Here is a 20,181-nt window from a genome sequence, read left to right as displayed (position 1 = left end):
ATTGCTCTCCCAAAAGGATGTCTTCCTTTCCACAAGTAAAACGAAAAAGAAATCAAACACACGATAAACATACAGAACTCTTATTGATTCCCCCCAATTTTCAACATTTGTGTTAACGAAAAATGTTTTATATTCTTGTTCAATGCCATTTTTGTACTTTATATCAAATATCAAACATTCAGTCAGCCAAAACAATCAGCCAATCAATCAATCAATCAGTCAATCATTATGCCAATCTATTCATACTTTCATGCGGTTGATGGTCATTACAAATTATTCGATGCAAAATTTCACGAAAAACGCACAACGAAAACAGATCGCATATATTACATAAATTTAATAATTATTGTATTTTGCAATAACCAAAATTATTAACCAAACCATAAATTAAAGCTTAACAAAATTTGCAAAAACAACGAAAGCTAAGGTTTCTGAGTTGAGCGCTTCACGCACATACAAAATGAAAACGGAAATAAAACATTTTTCGGGTTAACTTCTACTTGCTATTTTAGTTTACAGTACAGATTCGTATCCACATTTCTCTATTCTCAAACTGAAACTCAAACTCGTAATACTATTTTGAATATGATCATGCTTTTAGCTGGTTCTTTCAATATATAACTACTCTCAATACATTTCTCGGGTATTTGAAAGTTAATCTTGAATCTAACTATGGTTTTGGGTAAAATGAGCCTTTTAATTAAAAACGATAACTAACAAACTACTTTAATATAAAGTTTAAAACTTTGGTAAATGGTGTTTATTCTACAGTTTTGGTTAATATGCAAAGTATTTACTATAAATTATGAATATATTTGACGTGTGCGCTTCTTGTGTGTCTTAAGCGAAAGTTTTGCAGGAATAAATTGCCAGTTAGACGATTAAACGAATATTTCTACCTCCCTTATTTAAATGAAATCTATCGCCTCGAATGACAACATATTCTGGTGAACTTTTCTAATAAAAAATTTTAACTGCATAAAAACCCAGAATTAAAAATTCAATTTCTTCGAATACACTGAAAACTCCTTGCTAATTGCATACACAAATCTCGAATCATATAACAAATCTTTAGCGAAATGGAGCCGTACGATGAGCGATACGATGATTACTATAACATGCCACCCCCTGCCGCCCACCCATCCCAAGGGCACCATATGCAGCGATCCCGCTCTGCTCCTCGTTATCCCCACGAGCGACCTCCGCACACCCAAGATCCCAATTACTACGGCCACTATGGAACGTCTAGGGGACATAGTCAGCCGCGCCAGCAATATCCCCAGCATCCCCAGCATCACCAGCAGCAGTATTACGATGAACATGGCATGGAGATGGGTCCACCGCCACTGCCACCACATAAGAAGAAGAAATCGGTGTTAAAGAGCCCACTGGTGGCTCTAAAGAATGCGCTGCTTAAGAGTACGCGGCCCCTGAGGAGGATGAACAGCATGGTGGAACCGGAGAGGAAACCGAAGGGACTTAGACGCCAGCAGTCGATGCTGGAGAGGGGTGTGCAAAGACCCTACTATCCGGATGAGTATCCAACCTATCCAGCTGGCTTTGAGGAGCGTGCCCATGGCGGGCAAGGCATGATGCAACCTCACCCGCAAGAGGCTTACTATCAAAGGGGTGGTCACTACACGTCGCAGCAGCAGGAGATGATGAACAGCACCTACCAGAATCTGGAGGGTGAGGATATCTATGGGAATATCGGCAACACAGTGCCTAGAATGCCACATAACCAGGACAATGGTTACGGCTATGACCAATATGATCTCTATGCGAATCGAGCGTGCATCGATCTCGAACGAAGACAAGCAGAGGCTGCTGCAGCTTCTGGCGGAAGAAATGGAAGGAGAATTGTGAGGCGGCACAGCACCACCACTGCGGATCGAGGAGGAAATCCGGGACCGCCCAGGCGGCCCATGATCAGTCCTGGTTATGAGCAGGATCCGCAAGAGATCTACCAGACCCGCAACGGAGCCTACATGCTGCCCGATCAGCGAAGGGCGCCCAGTTCCGAGGTGATGACCCGTAGGAGATTCTATCCGGGCGCTGCCAATGAGCAAACTGAGGAGGAGCCCCTCTACCAGTCCCGTCGCGAAATGCAGCGTGAAATGCAGAGGAATCATCTGTACCAATCAAAACGCGAAATGCAGGAGAGGATTAGCCAGGGCAAGAGGGATATGGAGCGAGAGTTTAGTCCCCAGAGCAGCAGCAGCCAGTCGGAGGCCTCCAACCCGGAGGCCATATACCAGAGTCGCCGGGAGGCCAAGGAAAGTGCTCTGAAAACGCGGGCACAACTGAGGGATCAGATCTATCAGACTAGACGGGAAGCCCTGGACAGCATGGCGGAACCGATCTATGTGTCCAAAAGGGATATGGGCCGACCGGCTCCTATCTATGAGACCCGGGAAGAGAGCATCCTGCAGTCGCGAGAAAATGAAACCGATGAAAAGAAGGAAAAGGAGTGCAAAACCGAGCAGATTCAGGTGGAGATTAACGCTCAACCGGAAGAACAGGTGGAAGACTCGACCTTGAGTCGTTCGGACTTGCAGAAATCTTCGGACACGGTGATAGAAAATCCAGCGAGAGCTCCCCTTGTGCAGAATGAGGTAGATGATGACGACCAAGAGGAGGAGGTTCAGGATCAGAATGATCCCGCTGAGAGCTCTGTGGATCAGACAGAGCTTCCAACGGCCATTGAAAATAATCTACACAACGAGGGAATGGTGGAACAAGCACAGAATGAGTCGGATGACGTATTCGAAGCAGCCGATAAGGTTTCTCCCTTGGCTCCTCCTCCAGGTCCTGTTCAACCGCCAACCCCGCGATCCGGTCGAGCTCCCTTCCACATTTCAAATATCCTAAAGCGAACGGCACCTCCTCCGAGTTCCCCAATGGGCGATAGCTGCACCTCCATCGAAACCCAGTACACATCTCAAGCCAGCTTGCCAGTGGGCCCACCAAATGCCACCAGTACGCCGTTTAGTAGCAGCATGTCACTGCCCATCGCCGGACCCGTAAATAACCAACCTCCGGCCAACGGACCCTTCCCCACTCTGCCCCGTGAGCCCAGCACCTCACGCGGATTCTTTGACTCCAATGGCGGCACTCTGGCGGATAAGCTGTGGCACGTCTCACTACAAATCCCACCGGGTGCCATTCCGGCCGGAGTACGACAAGAGATCTACTTCACAGTGAGCGATCCGCGAATGGGACAAGCCGTCGGCGGTCCTCCGCTGGACATGGAAAATGGTTGGTCCCACTTAACACAAAAACCCACTCTACTTCGTATTGTATCCATCCACCAAAACCACCGCCACTACCACAAACCTTTTTTGAAATTAAACACATGTTCTTTGATTTTGTTTTTATTACAGCATTGTCTTGTGTTTTTCTTATTTAACATTATGACTTACGTACTTAACCTTTATTAATGGTGGCTGGTGATTTGATGTAGTCTAAACATTAGTTTTAGATTTAGTGCTATGTATACTAACTTGTAGTTTGCTTTTTGCATGTAATATCATATACATTTTTAGTGAAACCTACATCTATACTGAACACTCTGTACTTACTTCTTAGGAAAAAGCTGCATTATTTCTTACCTCTATACCCCTAAAATACTTTCAATTTTCTATCCGAAGACTTTATAAGCTTGCACGATTCGTTTGTGTTTTCAACCGAATGGAGTCTATGCCTGTAACCCTACACGACTTACCACACTCTATTAAACACAACTATAATTTCATTTAGAAAACCCCAGGAAATGATTTATTTCTCTTACTAATGGCCTTGTTGTTTGCCTTCGTAGGTGAGACAATGCTGTCACCGCTGGTGATGTGCGGGCCGCAGGGCCTTGAGTTCCTGGTACCGGTTACACTCAATATACCGCACTGCGCCGGACGAACTGCATCACTGGGACTGGCCCTCAAGGCGACCGATAGCGAGAAGAACCTGCACACCGAGTGGGACAACATCGACCTGCCCAGCAATGCCGCCGCCCACACGGTCTCCGTCAAGGTGGATCACTTCTAATCATTAAGATTCATAGCACTACTCCTACCATTCACCAGCCAACTTGAACGATATGCGAAATTGTAAATAGATCCGTACTATCCGTACTATCATATATGTAACCTTAGGGCCGCAGTTCCAGGGCAAACGAAATGAGCTCAGCAAAGAGGTATATATAGGCATTGCTTATATAATATTATTAATTTAATTCGATATTGTCTGTTAATTGTGCCTTTAAGTGATCGTTTGGCTCTGCCTCTGAACTATTATATCGAGCTAGAAATTAATCAATCGAATGCAATGGATACTTGTATAAAGCGACTAGAATTTAATTTCATACACAAATTATTTTGTATATTTTAAATCATCCAATTCTTATGTATTTTAAATGTATTCATATCTTTAACGCATTTTAAATGATATATTTGACATTTTATTAGATATTCGCATACTGCTTCGACCCATGATCAATTTTAATGCATTCAATTGTTAAATGCGTGCAAATATTGCATGCTAAAGTTAAACATATACCATTTATAAATCGTAGCGATATTCTTAGAGCCAATACACACGCCTGTATAACCAGAAGAAATACTTTACAAATATTTATACGCATTTTTGAATTAAAGATTATACACACGTGGAAAGTTTGGGAATAAATAAAAGAGCAACAATAATAATCACACTGTCTAAATCATTTTGCAAATCAATGCGAATTTGTCACTGTGGACGACATACCACGTAGTGACGAATCGCACAGGAAGAGTTTACGAAAGTAGTATACGAAATTGAAAATGTAAAAGTAGATATGTAAGAAATTGGACTAGTTGGGCCAGCGTGAAAATTTGCTTTGAATGAAATATCCTTTTTTGAAATCCGGTGCTACCTTTAAAATAGTTTTCAACAAAGATTAGGTGGCGACTTTTCCAAACTAACATTTAAACAGCTCAAAAAAATTGCCAGGTAAGTTTACTCATTCGGCATGCTTTAATAGAAAATAGGAGTGGTAAGGAGGTGATTGTGTTTGATTTTATATACACGTAATATTTATATATTTTGTATACTTATGTAAAAAACTTGCACAGAATATGTTTTTGCTTTAAGTGCACTGTTTTAGCTATAAAGTCTCGCAAAGCACTTTAAATCTTATAGATTACATCGAGTTTACGCATCCAGAGATTTGATTTATATTAAAATACAATTACAAAACTAAGCAAAAGAAGGCAACGCTTTTGCTTCTGGCACTGCTGTTGCTGAAGCCGGAGTGGCTGTACCGGCCGAAACGGATGTCATAGAGGAGGTGAGGAGTATTTCCTGGTCCGGAATAACAGATACGGCCTCCTTCACATAGCCGTAAATGTGCTTGCGCGTATCATTGACAACGTCGCGAACCATCAGTTTAAAAAAGTTGGTGTGCAGCGGCGTTTCTGTGTAACGTTCGTATTGATCCAGGGAGTCCTGCAGTTTGAGCGTCAGATCGTAGTTCTTGCGCACCACATCGAGTATCTGCTCCTCCGTGGGCGTTGAGAGGCCTTGCTCTGCCAGCCATTCCTTGATCTTGTTCTGGAAGTGTTTAACAATGGCCAGGATATTAACCAAAGCGTTTAAGAGTTTGATTACATCGTCTTTGTATTCGCAGTCCGGCATCGTTGTATAGCGAAGAACTAAATTGAATATGGTTAGTTTTGTTTTTACAGATAGAATCTTATCATTCTTACCCATGGCATGTATTTCCGTAAATACCTTTTCTTCGCGGTTCAGTTCGTAGTAGAGCTCATCATAGCTATTTGTTGTGGCCAGGAAAGTATCACCGTACGTTATGAACAGATTAAATATATTCACCACCTGTAGCGACAAATGGAATATGTTGCACTTTTTCACCAGTGTCTGTTCTTGGTTGACCAAAAACCGCAGAAGGCCAATTAGAGCCGACCAAAGTTCCTTCCACGGATAGTTGAGGCGCACTCTACATCGCTTTTGGTAGCACAAGATTCGATGGATAACACCAATGCACAGCAGATACAACTCCATCGGGAACTTTTTCATCAAATGCGATACAATGAACTCTACCAGGAGGTCCAGTAAAGTGGCTGCCAATGGCTGAGATTTGCCTACCCGATCCACATTCAGCTTGCGATGACGCATTTGCGCCCGATGCAGCATAACCTTGAAGGTAAGGTTGCTGTCGTGCATCATCGAGTTGGCATACTGGTCCTCTGAAATGCAGGTGAGGATGAGGAAACACAGCTTCAGATTAGCAATGCTCGACTCGTTCTTATTGTCCTGCATCACAATGGAACAGTACTGAAATACGGCCACCAGCAGATTGGTGGGATACTGTGTAATATCAATGATGGGTGCATTGGATAAATCCGGCACAGGTTGGGCCAAACTCAAGGTATTACTGGGCGAGGGCGGGGCACTGGACTCTGCCTGTGTGTGAGCCAGAGTTGTGATGAAGTTCCGATTCAGGTGCACTGCCTCATATAGGGCAAGCAAAAGGCCATTATTCGCCTTGATCTGCTGCACCCGTTCGCATCCTTCATCCGACACAAACATGTTGCCCACGATATTCGACAGCGACGAAAACCAGGAAGAGGATTGCACATTGTTAAGACTCTGAATGTACTGGCGACAGAAGTCAATTAGCGATTGCGATATCATTTGGCCGTAGCTGGAATGAAGATAAAGTTTGGGTTACTATCGAAATAAGACATGCGAGCTCGTGGCAAGTTATCTGCTTGATGACGTCAGTCACCAGCTGCTGCACATAAAAGAACTTGGTGATTCAATAGTTTAAGTATTTGATTAACATTCATTATAGAGGTTTCCGAGAAAAGTACACAAATTCAAGCATTGACTAGATGGACTTACCCATTTAAAGCCAGCTCATCAGCGAGTATGGAGAGCTGCACCACATAGGGATTCGTGGCTTCATGCTTGCGATAGTTGACCAGAATCGTAAGTAGGATAACGATGTCGTGTCCATGCTGACTGCGGAACGTGGGATCGCTGAGTAGCCGGACAAAGGCGTCGAACATGCTGTGCATCATCAGGTGCTCGAAGAGGGAGTTCTGGTTGACGTTATCCGTTCCCGTGACCAGAACCTGGAGCAGTTTGAGGCACATAAAGCGAGCGTTCTCGGGCACATCACCCAGGAGGATGCGATTGCAGTACTGCATGAGTAGCTTCAGCCATTCGTCCATCTTCTCGTGGCCGAAGATCTCGTTTAATATGTTAAACGTGGGATCTGCGTTAGATTTTTTAAAGATCCCGTAGAACATGGAGCATAGCGTTTGTAGACTGTTGCACAGGCGCTTGGGATGATCTTCTGGGGGAAATCAAGGATTATAGATGGCTTGAGGTATATATTAACATGTCTAACTGGTCTACCCGTGTCAAGCATTTCTATGCACCTCTGGAAGAGGGTGTTTAGATTCGGTTTCACCAGCTGCAGCTGCTCGTTGTTGAGTTTGCCAATCTCATTCTCCAGTGCCTCGAAGTTCGGCTGCAGCAGGAAGAACTCGTTCCAGAACTCGGGACTCTCGCTGCTAGGATCCTCGCCCCGGCACAACAGCTCGTATATGTAGACCACCTGCAATAGAGTTCAATTAGTCAGGCAAATCACAAATCATCAAGGGCGGAGCTCGACAAATCCGGTGCTCCGGCGAACCTTCTCCTTGGGCCGCTTGGTGGAGCCGCTGCCACTTCGCTTGCGTGAGGTCATGACTGGATATGGATATTATTGACCTAGGGGACTGGTTTCAGAAACTCATAGTCTGCTGCTGTAAAAATATATCGGAAGTTGGCAGAAATTGTGGGTGGGCAATAGTAAACTTTGTGATTGGGGAGTGACCATAGGAGTGAGTGATCGAAATACCTGAGAAGCTGCCAACTCAGAGTGTAATTTCAAATGCAAGAGGGCACTTTCTTTATTAATCTTTACTTGTATTATTTATTTTTATTATAAGTAATTTGATGGGCCGTACTTTGTTTTTTCTTAGAAAGAGTAAATTATTATTTAGAAGGGGTAAATAATAATATAAGAAATCTGTTGAAAATCGATAACATATCGACAACGACATTTGCTGGCCTTTCACATCTGACCTAGAACGGGCACACTGTCCAACAGCTGTTTCTAACACGCAGTTGCCTGTGTTTTTCCGTTCTCTTCGAATTTCACAACAATTGTTCAATAAATTGATAAATTTACTTGACAAATACTTCTTAAATATGTCCCTGGTGCGAAACTCCTCCCGGTTGCTGCGTTCGCAGCTGAAGCGCGTGCAGAGTGTCCCGGTGGCATTGTATCATGAAAATGTAAGTTTGGACTCGGAATTGCCGCGCGGAAGGTTCTTTCGTAATATCTAGAAGCTGTATAATATAGATAAGAAACGACTTTGTTGTCGTTCTGATAGACAGCGTTTCAGGCGGCACGCACAGTGATAAGCGCGATAAGCAGAACCCCCAAGTGACTAACCCACCTATTTCCACGCACAGGTCGTTGAACACTACGAAAACCCGCGCAACGTTGGGTCTCTGGACAAGAAGGATGCTACAGTGGGTACCGGCCTGGTCGGAGCTCCCGCCTGCGGCGATGTGATGAAACTGCAGATCAAGGTGGACGAGAACGGCAAGATAATAGACGCCAAGTTCAAGACCTTTGGCTGCGGATCGGCCATTGCCAGCAGTTCCCTGGCCACCGAGTGGGTTAAGGGAAAGTCCATTGACGAGGCCGGAAAGCTGAAGAACACGGACATCGCCAAGGAGCTCCGTCTGCCGCCCGTCAAGCTGCACTGCTCCATGCTGGCCGAGGATGCCATCAAGGCGGCCCTGGCTGACTACAAGGTCAAGCAGCAGAAGAAGGTGGCCAACTGAGGCGCGGAACGGAATCTGTGAATGTAGTGGAGCGTATCTCTGAACAACTACTAAAAACAACTATAAGTACTCTACCATACAATACAATACAATACCATATACTATATATTACTTGGCATTAGGTCGTAGTATGCGATTATTGTTCGCTAGAGCTCTGTGAGTGGTGAGTCAAATGGTGTTAGTACAGTGAATGGCGGTTAAGAGGAACTATTTGTTTATAATATAAATAACTTAAAATGTGATAAAAGAAAATAGGGTGATTTGGTATTTCTATGTATGACAATCTCCCTTTATTGCCAATTGGCTAGTTGCTCTTAACTCGCTTTTACTGCAATAATAACAATAATACTCGTGCCAACTGATTAACGCTTTGATTTCGATTGCAGATTGGCCGCGTGACTGCTGATAAGTGCATAGGAGTTTAGAAAACAATTTCATTGATACTAAAGGATAGCTGGAACTGATCTTGTATGAATGCATATGCACGTGTGTATTTTAAAGGGAAATTCTAAGTAATCCCGAGAGCTAATTAAATTTTTTATTCTGTTATGCGAAATACAAGCTTGCTTCGAAAACAAATAAAACGTTCCCGTTGGAATAAAAAATACATGAATATTTTATTGCACCATTAGTGAAAGATGTTCAATTGTAAAAGTTGTTGAAATTGGACTTCCAGTTCTTAAGAAAGACGAACGCTCACTCCGCCACCGCACTCTCCCTTGGACTTCTGCTCGAATGCTGTGAATGGATAAAATCATATTTCATTCCGTAGGGATATTGCGGAGGATCTCTTACGATCGTCGGCGTGCTGGCAGTTGTAGTTGGCCATGACGCACGGGCTGCCAAAGGTGATGAGACGCTCCTTGCTGCTGTTTTTGGCTTTGGCGCAAACGGGCTCGTAGACTTCACCGCAGTTTCGCTGGCAGCTGTTGGTGGCCGGCTTCTTGGTGTCCTTGGCCGGAGTAGCCAGGACGAATGCCAGCAAGCAGAGCGCTGAATGAGTTTAAAAAATAAGATGGCTATGTTAAGGCCGCTCAGATTCAAGTTGGAAGTGCTTACACTAATATGTTTAAACAAAAACTAGAATAAAATGTATTGCTACTTTACAAATTTAATTACTTCTCCTTTCAAAGTTAATTTTAATTTTGTAAATCACAACACAATTCTGTCAGTGAGATCATTCTTTTGGGTTTTTGGTCTTAATGGATATCTGATTACTTTTGCACTTTTCAATTGTACAATTTAAGTGGCTTGTATCAATCCAAAGATGTATAATTTTCTTCAATTTATATTTTATTTTTGATCCCTATGTTACACCCTTTTTTACTTTTTGTAGATAATAAAAGGAACAAATGTTATTATGTACCTAGAAAAGCAAACAGAGCGAAACGCATTTTGAATAACAATCAAAATTTCCACGAAATCACAAGTAGAATAAAAAAGGTTCGACTTTCGCAAAAACCGGCTTCGAGTCGCGTTTGAAGTGAACTGAATTTTAGACTGCGAGATTGATCACCTTTATATACAAAGCCCGGCTCATGAACAATAGAAAACCAGCACAGATACAGCTGCAGAATATATAGATGGACAAACCGGCGACACATATAGTATATATGTATGTGAGTACTATAGGAATCGTATCTCTCACCTCAACCCACACAATCGCGGATTGATGTGTATTAAAAACAGGCAAGTAAACATAAAGTGCACTTGTTTATATGGGTACCCCGTCGGGGGATAACAATGGTGGGTCAACGAGATGATAATGATGATGCTGTCGCAGCAATTTGGATAGATAATGGGTTTGATCAGGCTGGATCTGAGCACGGGCGGGTTTTGAGTGACACGCGTCGCCGGTTGTAAGCGGTTCTCATCATATTATTTTATTTCATTTTACTTATCCACTTAACGGGGCATCCCACGATGACATCCTGAAAAATATATGTCATAATACCCCATCGGGCACTTTTTAACGCGGAACAAAAAATTTGTGTCTAATTTCTAATGTTTTGAATTCGTGCAGTATATATGTACCTAGTAGCAGGCATTTTATTATTATATTCTGCGTTAAAAAGATTGTGTAACACAAAATGCCTAAAACAATAAAATGGCAAGGGCGTTGCATTCAAGTTGAGCTTAAACCATTAAAATTAAGATAGTATACCCAATATGGAGAAGATGGCAATCTTTAATTGGGTCAATTTCGTGTTTTAATGCCTTAATTTTCAATTGCAAACGTGACGCTCTCATTTTACGTGCACTAAAACTTTTGATTGTATACATAGACTTTATTATACAATGATATACTTAAAAAAAAACGAATATTTTATTTGTTAGTCCGGACTTAGGCATAATGCAGCTCCAAAAGGCCAGCTGTCGTTTCATAATCAATTTCAAATATACCGCGCACTTTGTATCTCAAACGGCAGATGTGACAACTCTAGTAGGTAGCAATCGATTGCAGGTAGCGAGATTTCATTTATTTCCACCTTTTAACAGTATTTCCCATGATCCAAAACATTTACTATGTGAAGTAAAAACAATGGTTTTCTAAAAAAAAATGTTCATTAATTTCCTAATCGCAGTCGCCGCAGGTCTGAACAGGCCTTAAGTCGATTTGAGTATTCGCTGGGCCAGCCATGTCACGAACCCAGAGTTGCCCAATAATTGGTCGATAAATACAAATATATGTACCCTGCGTCGGCGGCCATCGGGCGTATATAAGCCCGCGCAGCCGTGCGATTGTGTGAGTCATGGTGGAAAATTCGAGGCAAGCGTACCGATGCGCAAAGAACAAGCATAAGCGAAGAAGATAAAGATATCGATTAAAATTTCTGCTACAAAAATAAATATATATGTAACGCATATTGTAAATGTCCTAAGTTAAGTGATATAAATCAAATATTTGTGTAAAGTTTAATATTTTAATACGCGTCGAAGTACAACGAGTGAGGCTACAGAAAAGCACACACTAAAGTGAAGTACTTGGCGAGCGAAAATAACGGAAATCGAATTCGAAATAAACGCTGCGCAATAGACGGTGGTGTACATAAGAGTTTAACAAAATCCGAATCAGAATCAGTTGAAAGTGTGATTTTTTTGAGCCTTTGTCTGTAAGTGAAGAGAAAGCTTTAAGCGGAATTACATCTATATATATATAAATATATAAATACGAAGCCAGCCCGTCGCCATTTTGAAAGTGATTTTACAATACACACACACACGTATATACACAGCTGCGAACACATACACATATAACCCCATATAAAATCCGAATTAAAGAGCATAAAAAAAACGCAAAACAAACCAATTCCCGCAACATTTTAAAGTGAAACATCTAGATCAAGGCAACTTTTAACCCAAACTCAACCCATTTTGTATATAACGCTTGTCGAAATATCGGAATCTGTATAACGAAGTGGCTGAGAAAACTGCGACACACACACGCACGCACGCTCGTTGGTGTGAGAAGGTCTACGGCAAAAAAGTAAGTCGCAATTGTGTTGGTTATCGCTGCGTGTGTGCATGTATGCGTGTGTGTGTGTTGATTCATTAATTCAGGTATTCTCGCAAAATAAATGTACATATGTACAAATGTGTGTACATGTGGGTCCGTCCCTCTGACGTCCCAAGTTTGCTTGAATAGCCAAACAAACACCTTTTGTTGACGTAAATAGCACACACAGACAGCACACACTCAAACGCAGGGACGATAATGCAGCCGTTACGTAGTTAGCACTACGTTACAGGTTGTTGCTACCTGGAAATGTAATCGTTACATGTCTTATTTCCCCTTTTTGGGTTCCCGTTTCTTATTATACACACACACACACGGCCATCGAAATATAACTGCTTTGTTTTACCTTTGAAACGTTACATTTCGTACACAGGTAAAAAAAGGTATTCAGATGTATAATGAGGTTTTCCCCCAAATGAATATGTACACAACTACCTTTTTTTTACTAAACCTAAATTTATATATAGACATTTTCACTTCAGAATATATTTTAACAATCTAAATAGCTTTTTCGCTAGTTTACCATCATTTTGTTAGGCTTTTGTATTTAATATGGTTTGATGGCTGATTTTATAAGAAATAGGACTTACTTAACATAACCCAACATGTGACGCTTCAATTTTTCAATGGTTTCTTTCTCTTTTCTCCAAAAAAACAGGATCAGCACGGCTTGGAATGCGAAAGCAGCAGTTGAATCAGCGAAGAACAGAGAAGAGTTTGCGAAATTATAGCTAAGGATAGCTTAACCGGAGTAAAAGAGATAAATCAACAGACTGATAAACAATACATAACGTTACAAGTAAAACTAAATAAAGTAAAGTAAACAGCAGCTGTACATAAAACATAAAGGCGAGACCCAGAACCAGGAGAAGTGGAAAAGCAGCTACGTGCTCGGCCGCCCGTCGCCCTTTTCGTTTCCATTTTGGAGGTCATCTCAACTTCGGCGACTATCAGCAACCAAAGAAAACAGAGCGGCGCAGCTAGATCAACATCTCAATAGCAATAGTAGCAGAAGCAGAAGGCGTTTGGTTTCGATTTATAAAGAATTGATTTAAGTGCGTGTGATATTTAACGTTAAGCATTAATTTAGCGAATTAACCAAAAACAAAAAGGCAAAACAGCAGAAATTTTAATAAGAGGAAAGTGATCCAGAGAGATTAAGAGAAGAGGAGAGCAGAGCAGAGATATCGATCCAGAGATCGTAAAGCGACGAAATTACTATGACATACTCGCACAATAGCGTTAGGAACAACATCAGAATGACAACCGCATCGGCCACCAAGTCCATACGATTAAAAAAGGGAGCAGCATCAGCGACCTCCGCATCCAACTCATCCACCCCCTCGCCCACATCCGCACCCGTCTCCCCCACATCCGTATCCGCATCCGCACCAGCAACGCCCTTGGTAACTGCACATTCCAACAGTATTGCCAGCAGTACAAATAACGCCCCTTTCCTGAGCTCCTCGCCCACGAGTCTCGGTCTTGGCCTGGGTCTATCCGCCCTTGCCACGCCCCCCAACCAGAGGCAGCGGCAACTCCAGTCCCAATCCCAGTCGACCGGATCCAAGAGCAAGCATCAGCAGTCGCAGCAGCGCCAGTCGCCGCAGCAGCAGCAGGGCGGTGGAGGCTTCTTCTTTGCCAACAACAACCGGAGAAACGGAGGAGGTCGTTCGCCCCAGGGAGCTATGCAGGTGCGACAGTCACCGGCCACCATTTTGGGTGGAGGCTTCTCGCCGGGAATCGTCGGAGGATCGGCTCGCAAGCAGAGGAAGAGCCCCTCGTTGGGCGGAAAGATATCGCCTCAGCACCAGATGCAGCAGCAGCAGCACCCACTCATACCCACCGCACTGACGCATTTCGCGGGCAGCAAGTGCTTCGATGCACCAGCTCCAACGGCGCTGCCCAAGCCTCCCCAGCACTGGACACTGTCCAGGTCGGAGGGTAAGCTTCCCATGACGATGCCGTCGATGCCCAAGTTCCAGGTGCCGATGCAGACGGGCCGCTCGAAGCGGAATCTCCTCGATGACTTCGACACGCACAACCTGAAGCTGCTGCTCAATGTGCAGTCGTAACCACACTGGTGCTGGAGGATCAGTGTCTGGAGCAGGGAGGCAGGAAGAGTATCTGGATCTAGAGCTGGATCTGAAGATGGATCTGGAGGACCGACATGAATGGCTAGAACACCCGGTGGACCCCGAACCCGTCAATGAGTTGCAAAAAAATCGAAATGAACATAAAACCAACAAAAAAAAATTAACAAAAACATAAAACAAAAAATGGAAAATGAAAAAACCTTTACAAAAAAAGCGAAAACATTTCAACTGGAAATTTGAACTTTTTTAAACAAAAACAAAAAAAAACAAGAGTAATGTTTGTGATCTCAAGTGTGTATCATAAAACAATTAAACCAATTTGAGAAGCTATAAAGGGAGAAAAGAAAAACTGTTTCAAGGAAAACTGAAAGTAAACAGACTACAAACACACAAACAACTGTCCTCACACAACCGACCGACAAATGAACATCAACAACGACAATGAGAACAAATAAACACAGCGAAAAAGATGCAAAATTCCCCTCTATATAGACAAACCCACAATCTCCACTGTCAACTTCAATGCGCAAACTTTATTGAGACAGCCAATCGACAAACTGCAACCAGTACAACACCCAATGGAAGCCTGGCTAAAATAGAAGGAAAACCAAATGGAAAGAGGACTTAAACTAAACGGAGGAAAAACCGAGCAGAGGAAGGAGAACTTTATATGTCTAACAACGGATACTTCACAACTGAACATTGTTTTAAACGTGATACGCAAATAGACTTGAAAATTAATTAATAAGTAAAATTATAAATATAATAATATTTATGAGTAATTCAAAAATGGACGCTAGAAGCGCAACATAACGTACAGTTTATGTTTATCCCCCGAAAAGCGGACAAAATGTGCAACGTACCTTAAATGTTGATAAAGAATAAATGCAAAGGGCAGCAAAAGCTATCAGAGTATATTCAAGAGACACGATAATACCTACTAACTGATAATAATAATAATGCAACTACTATAAATCGTATACCCACCAAATCACAAAGACTAATTCAAACAAAAACTCAACGACAACAACTCAACGCAGCCGCCGCAGCAGAGCAGCAGCAGAGCCGCAGCGCAAAATGCATTCAACTTGCCTATGAAAAGCAAATCAACATCTGTAACTCTCCTCTACCTTAAGATAAATTGATCCACTATTGTATTGTAATTTTGACCAACCTAGATACTTCCATTACTTTTAGTTTTACGTCGCGCGAGAGAGAAGCAATTGCCCAAAAAAACTGAGCTACATATGCGAACTGCGAACATGTTTAATTATTCTTAATGTGTAATTGCAAAATGGCTTTAAAAAATTCTAATTTAAACATTCTTGAATTGTACATAGAAGGGAACAACGCTAAAATGTTCAAATAAAATTTTCTAAAAACGAGAAATCGATAAACAATAAGAATAAGATCATCATAAGATGAGCACTTGTAAATGTGTTAGCACGCAATTGGCGCAAGCAAGATTTTATTTATTCCAAAATATGTTTGATCTTGCGCCGAGCGGAAACAATTGTGAAAACAACTAAAAACTATATAAGTTGCAATCCCCAAAAGCGATGGCTTTACGAGAGAGGAAAAGATATAGATATCGCGAGATGAGGAAGAAATGAAACTACTTTATGTAAACTATTCGTTGATGCTCAATACTGAAACACTTGAACCCAGTACCTTATTTTCATTATTAGCATTACTTATTAATTGTTAACATTAATATGTATGTAAATTATTTAAGCTACACCCCCTCCCACACTTCCCGATCCCCAGCCAATCCAAAGTTATTTGTATTTTGCGTAGAAAGAGGCAGCGTGAGTTTTGTTATGTGTTTTTGCCAACTGAATTGGCACCGAAGTGATAAGCCAAAAACAAAAAGAACCCCAAAACGTAATTGATAGAGGAAAACCCCAGAAATAAGAACGCACTTGAGTTTTGTTTACGCATATTGTTTAACTTCCTGAACCAGCTAAATTATGAAACGAGAAAGAGAGATGAAAAGATATGAAACTATAACAAAACACTCGATGATAGTTTTAAAAATGTTGAAAAGCCAAAAAAGTCAAGTACTGTTTAGGTTTACTGAGCAAGTTGTCATATATTGGTAGCTTTAAAGCTTGTATCTTCAAGTTACACTACAAGTACACCCCATCCACATACCCACTACTTAGAGTATTGAACCGAGTAAGGGTCACTCGAGCAGTGCTCGGGGAATCCCCAGCTCACCCCCATTTCCCCCCGCCCCATACGAAGTACACACTACACACCCCACAGAGAAGAACTCAAAACTTGTCGCGCAGAATTTTGCATTTTTTTTTAAGTGTAAGCATAACGTTTGTTACTTACTGGACGTCAGTTTAAGCAGAGAACAGCTTAGATGTCATTGAAGCAGGATAGATACAACGCCTATTTGTAAAATTCAAAAAAAGAGAAAACCATTTAAAACAGACCAAAACAGCCCCAGACTCGCCTGCTCTGCCTTGGACTTGTGGGCACAAACGTTCCGGCCCGCTGACTTCTTCAACACCAATCAGTACAAATTAATTTCCATTTCAAAGTTGGGAGCCCGAAACAAGATCGCTCGCGGAGCTCTCCGTGCGAGTCCAAGGCGTTTGTGTCCCCCACCCAAGGCAACTGCGAGTCCAAGGCCCCTGAAATTATGATTCAAATTCAATTTTTTAATTTAAACTTAAAGCGTAACGACGACGATTCGACCAAGTTCGAATATTATTTTTAACCTCTTTTATTTAAGCCGAAACCATGATTCGTCGTTCTAAAAAACAATGAAAAGAAAGCAACCAAGCACTATGTATTTTTTTAATTTCTCCATTGATCTAATTTACAATTTAATTTGCAATTTTTTGTGATACTTTGCTATATTTTTAAACCTGGTATATATACAAATTAATACAACTGAAGAGAAAACGATTAAATAAATACCCACACCATTACCTTAAATGGACCATTAAGATGAATGCGAATATGAAGAGCAAACTCGCCATTCAATATTGTAATTATAGAAACGATTGTGAATAAAAATCTGAGAAGAATTGTAAAGCAATATTGGAAATGTGTTAAATCCAAGTCAACTTTTAAATTTTGAGAAAAAAGAAAGAAAAACCCGTCAAACCAAACAACAACAAAACAATAGAAGAAAAAAACAAATAAACAATTGTACATGGCTTTCGTAAAGTAATTTATTAAAGCTTTGTATAATTAACCAAAAAAAAATCCTCAAATTTGTGTTTTCATTTGCGTTATCACGTACAGTTTTTCGTTGGCAATTTTAATTCCAGAGCTAATCGGCAAATCCCCCCTACTATAACCCCCTCCACATTCCAGAAGAGTCGGGCCACATGTGCTCCGAAAAATTCCACTACCGAGGTTCTCACATGTTTTTGTTTTCAGCACGATATCTAAGCGAGAAACCACACAAAACATATACAAAAAAACGGAATCAGAATAAAATTGAAATATAAAAAGCGCTTTGCTAGGAGATCGAAACAAAGGAAAATGCGCATATAGTACATATGCATATAAATATAAATAAATGCAGCTGCATTTGCGCTGCGATTTCACAAACACCCAGATATTGCGACACACACACAAAGTAAAATAATAAAACGATAAGCAAGTTTACAGAGCCGAAGGGCAATAGAACCATTTCCAGCTCCGTTTCGATGTGAAAAACTATCCTGATTGTTCCTATGTTAGTTCTGAATAGATGCCTAGTATTTGTGTAATCGCAATTGGATCGGCGAATCCATAAACATCTATACCTATGCGATAAGTGCGAATTGTCATTGTGAGTTGAGGAAATTTATATACGCAACATCTAAGCATTTTATAGATTCTTACACAGCAGTCAGCATGATAACGATAAATGTTTAAAGGTTTTATCACACCACTACACAAAATAGATACATAAATGTATAAAAAGTTTATATATATTGATATGAGACCGATAAGATCTTACGCAGAGAGCTCAGCCAGCATCAAAGTCAAGTTAAAACTCAAGCATACCAAACAATTGCCTAACGATCAAACAATCAATGTGTAAATCCCCTCCCAAAAAACATCCCATCCACTTGATAAATCCCCACTTGCCATTTGCCATTTGCCATTCCCCATTCCCACCCCATCCACTTCCCCAAATCCCCTAAAAAGTGAACAAAGAGATACACAAATTTTCAATGGAAACCCCCCAAAGAGATCCCCCAAACAGATGCCGCCCAACTTCTCCGGTCCGAAAATCCGCATGCCATACAAATAATTGGATTTTTTCAGCCCAGCTCCTATTTGTGCTAACTTGAAGTTTTCAGTTTACTCTTGGACCAGAAATAAGCTTATAATCCATTGGCTTCGCCCTTGTTTTTAAACTTCTTCAAACTGAAAACTGCTTATAAAGCCAAAGTGTTTCCGAGTTAACTTTTTCGATTAGGGAAAATGAGTCAAGGCAACTTCTCGAGTTTTGAATGTCAACAGCGATTAGTAGGGAATTTCCATTTTAGAAACCCATTTACATATGATTATGAATTGCTATTAGTTGTCCAAAAATAGAGCTTGGCTGATTGGAAAATTGCAATTGAGTTGAAGTGAATATGGATGCATTTTTGGATACTTCGAGTTGGGCGAGAAGCAAGTGTCCGTGTCTTCGATGGAACCCCGAAAAGTGGCGATCCCAGAAGGAGGACAGTGGAGAGAGCTGTTGGATCAGTTCAGTTCAGTTCAGAGGTAAGTGGGCAAAACACGAATGTGACTCACTGGCAGTACAAACTAGTATTATCTAGGTGGATTTCTCTAGAGGTTGCTCGAAGAAAAAACAGACGCCGAGCTGCGAGTGGTGAACGTGCTTCGAATCACCTCTCGCACATCTCGCACCTACCGCTCCACAGAGAAACAAATATGCTGCAACTTTACACGTTTCAATATCGGTTTTCTAAAAAATATGTGTGAAATTTGTATACTTTTTTGCTAAGTCCCATTTACATCTATTTTAACGTGCTTTGATAAACATCGAAAATGTTTTCATTTTTGGCTGACATGAATCATCCACCCAATTGTTGTCTTTTGTTTCTCTGCATTTGATGTTTCGGTTTTTTTTACCTCGCCGCTTTGGGGTTTCTTCATAAACGATGTCGCAAAGAAAACTGGATTCACAGACAACACACTATGTTGGCAATGGGCATGGGTTTTGAATTCGGTGTCGTTGTTTACCGCTTCGCTACCTATGCAGTACATAGTACATACATATGTACATGTGTACGTACCATTATGCTTGTACTTTATATGTACTATATCCGATCGAGTCCAATGAAAACGAATACAAGACAATAACTGTACGGGTTGTCCATTTTTGAGCATCGAAAGCGTATTCCCCCCGTTGATTTCGTTTAGTGCTGAAGCCCGCACTCTTTAATTTTTTTGTTGTTCTCTCAACGATTTCCAGGCCACCCCCGAGAAATATATGCACACGTTCCTATATATGTGCATGTATGTACGTACTACGTACTATGTAAATATGGCTACGTAGTGACGAAAAGCACCGAGGAAATATGTAGCCGTGTAACATATATGTTAACAGAATTGGTGTTAAAACTCAAAACTCGAATTAAACCGTTCAATATTTGGATATAACTTTAATATTTATGGGTATCCGGTAGTCGAGGCACTCGT

At 41.4% G+C, this 20,181-nt stretch overlaps 5 protein-coding genes and 1 pseudogene across 13 annotated transcripts in view; 4 read left to right on the top strand and 2 right to left on the bottom strand.

The window, feature by feature from the left end:
- LOC6536288 (tight junction protein ZO-1) overlaps positions 1 to 4,700 on the top strand; it is an 86,429-nt gene extending 81,729 nt beyond the window's left edge. For 7 of the 8 annotated variants that reach the window (XM_015192155.3, XM_002096838.4, XM_015192149.3 and 4 more), the window contains 2 exons: positions 1,076 to 3,258; positions 3,818 to 4,700. In XM_015192155.3, coding sequence (XP_015047641.1) covers positions 1,076 to 3,258; positions 3,818 to 4,041 — 2,407 coding nt within the window. In that variant the 3' untranslated portion in view covers positions 4,042 to 4,700. The remainder of the gene's footprint in view (positions 1 to 1,075; positions 3,259 to 3,817) is intronic. The other variant, XM_015192154.3, reaches the window with a different exon arrangement.
- A 284-nt stretch (positions 4,701 to 4,984) lies between these two features.
- Positions 4,985 to 7,890, bottom strand: LOC6536287 (armadillo-like helical domain-containing protein 3). 2 transcript variants are annotated; one of them, XM_002096837.4, is made up of 5 exons: positions 7,694 to 7,890; positions 7,414 to 7,615; positions 6,895 to 7,351; positions 5,739 to 6,694; positions 4,985 to 5,684 (listed from the first exon to the last, which is right to left on the bottom strand). In XM_002096837.4, exons 1-5 carry the CDS (start codon positions 7,745 to 7,747, stop codon positions 5,230 to 5,232), a joined length of 2,124 nt encoding a protein of 707 aa, XP_002096873.1. In that variant the 5' UTR covers positions 7,748 to 7,890; the 3' UTR covers positions 4,985 to 5,229. The 2 variants fall into 2 exon arrangements, with proteins under 2 accessions (XP_002096873.1, XP_015047629.1); XM_015192143.3 differs by having other exon boundaries at positions 6,895 to 7,348.
- A 244-nt stretch (positions 7,891 to 8,134) lies between these two features.
- Positions 8,135 to 9,505, top strand: LOC6536286 (iron-sulfur cluster assembly scaffold protein IscU). The gene is made up of 4 exons (XM_002096836.3): positions 8,135 to 8,340; positions 8,521 to 8,964; positions 9,021 to 9,061; positions 9,285 to 9,505. The coding sequence occupies exons 1-2, from the start codon at positions 8,254 to 8,256 to the stop codon at positions 8,896 to 8,898; spliced, it is 465 nt and encodes a 154-aa protein (XP_002096872.1). The 5' UTR covers positions 8,135 to 8,253; the 3' UTR covers positions 8,899 to 8,964; positions 9,021 to 9,061; positions 9,285 to 9,505.
- LOC6536285 (vasotab) lies at positions 9,491 to 10,423 on the bottom strand. The gene is made up of 3 exons (XM_002096835.3): positions 10,265 to 10,423; positions 9,694 to 9,891; positions 9,491 to 9,636 (listed from the first exon to the last, which is right to left on the bottom strand). The coding sequence occupies exons 1-3, from the start codon at positions 10,290 to 10,292 to the stop codon at positions 9,578 to 9,580; spliced, it is 285 nt and encodes a 94-aa protein (XP_002096871.1). The 5' UTR covers positions 10,293 to 10,423; the 3' UTR covers positions 9,491 to 9,577.
- A 1,217-nt stretch (positions 10,424 to 11,640) lies between these two features.
- Positions 11,641 to 16,494, top strand: LOC6536284. The gene is given in 4 exon segments (XM_002096834.4): positions 11,641 to 12,385; positions 13,074 to 14,466; positions 14,468 to 14,539; positions 14,542 to 16,494. Coding segments are annotated over 3 exon segments (951 nt in total). The 5' UTR covers positions 11,641 to 12,385; positions 13,074 to 13,635; the 3' UTR covers positions 14,590 to 16,494.
- A 1,389-nt stretch (positions 16,495 to 17,883) lies between these two features.
- LOC26536001 lies at positions 17,884 to 20,050 on the top strand (annotated as a pseudogene).
- The last annotated feature ends 131 nt before the right edge of the window (positions 20,051 to 20,181 follow it).

Source organism: Drosophila yakuba, chromosome 3R (genome assembly GCF_016746365.2).
Source record: "Drosophila yakuba strain Tai18E2 chromosome 3R, Prin_Dyak_Tai18E2_2.1, whole genome shotgun sequence".
In the NCBI taxonomy this organism is placed as follows: domain Eukaryota; kingdom Metazoa; phylum Arthropoda; class Insecta; order Diptera; family Drosophilidae; genus Drosophila; species Drosophila yakuba.
Note: the sequence above shows the minus strand (reverse complement) of the source record. Positions and strands in the feature narration are given on the sequence as shown.

Coding starts and splice junctions, on each gene's coding strand:
- LOC6536287 (XM_002096837.4), bottom strand. CDS start 7,747: ATGACCTCACGCAAGCGAAGTGGCAGCGGCTCCACCAAGCGGCCCAAG. Junction 7,616..7,693: donor CCAAGCGGCCCAAGGAGAAG/GTTCGCCGGAGC, acceptor ACTCTATTGCAG/GTGGTCTACATATACGAGCT. Junction 7,352..7,413: donor CATAGAAATGCTTGACACGG/GTAGACCAGTTA, acceptor GATTTCCCCCAG/AAGATCATCCCAAGCGCCTG.
- LOC6536286 (XM_002096836.3), top strand. CDS start 8,254: ATGTCCCTGGTGCGAAACTCCTCCCGGTTGCTGCGTTCGCAGCTGAAG. Junction 8,341..8,520: donor TGGCATTGTATCATGAAAAT/GTAAGTTTGGAC, acceptor TTCCACGCACAG/GTCGTTGAACACTACGAAAA.
- LOC6536285 (XM_002096835.3), bottom strand. CDS start 10,292: ATGCGTTTCGCTCTGTTTGCTTTTCTAG. Junction 9,892..10,264: donor CGCTCTGTTTGCTTTTCTAG/GTACATAATAAC, acceptor AAACTCATTCAG/CGCTCTGCTTGCTGGCATTC. Junction 9,637..9,693: donor CTGCCAGCACGCCGACGATC/GTAAGAGATCCT, acceptor ATCCATTCACAG/CATTCGAGCAGAAGTCCAAG.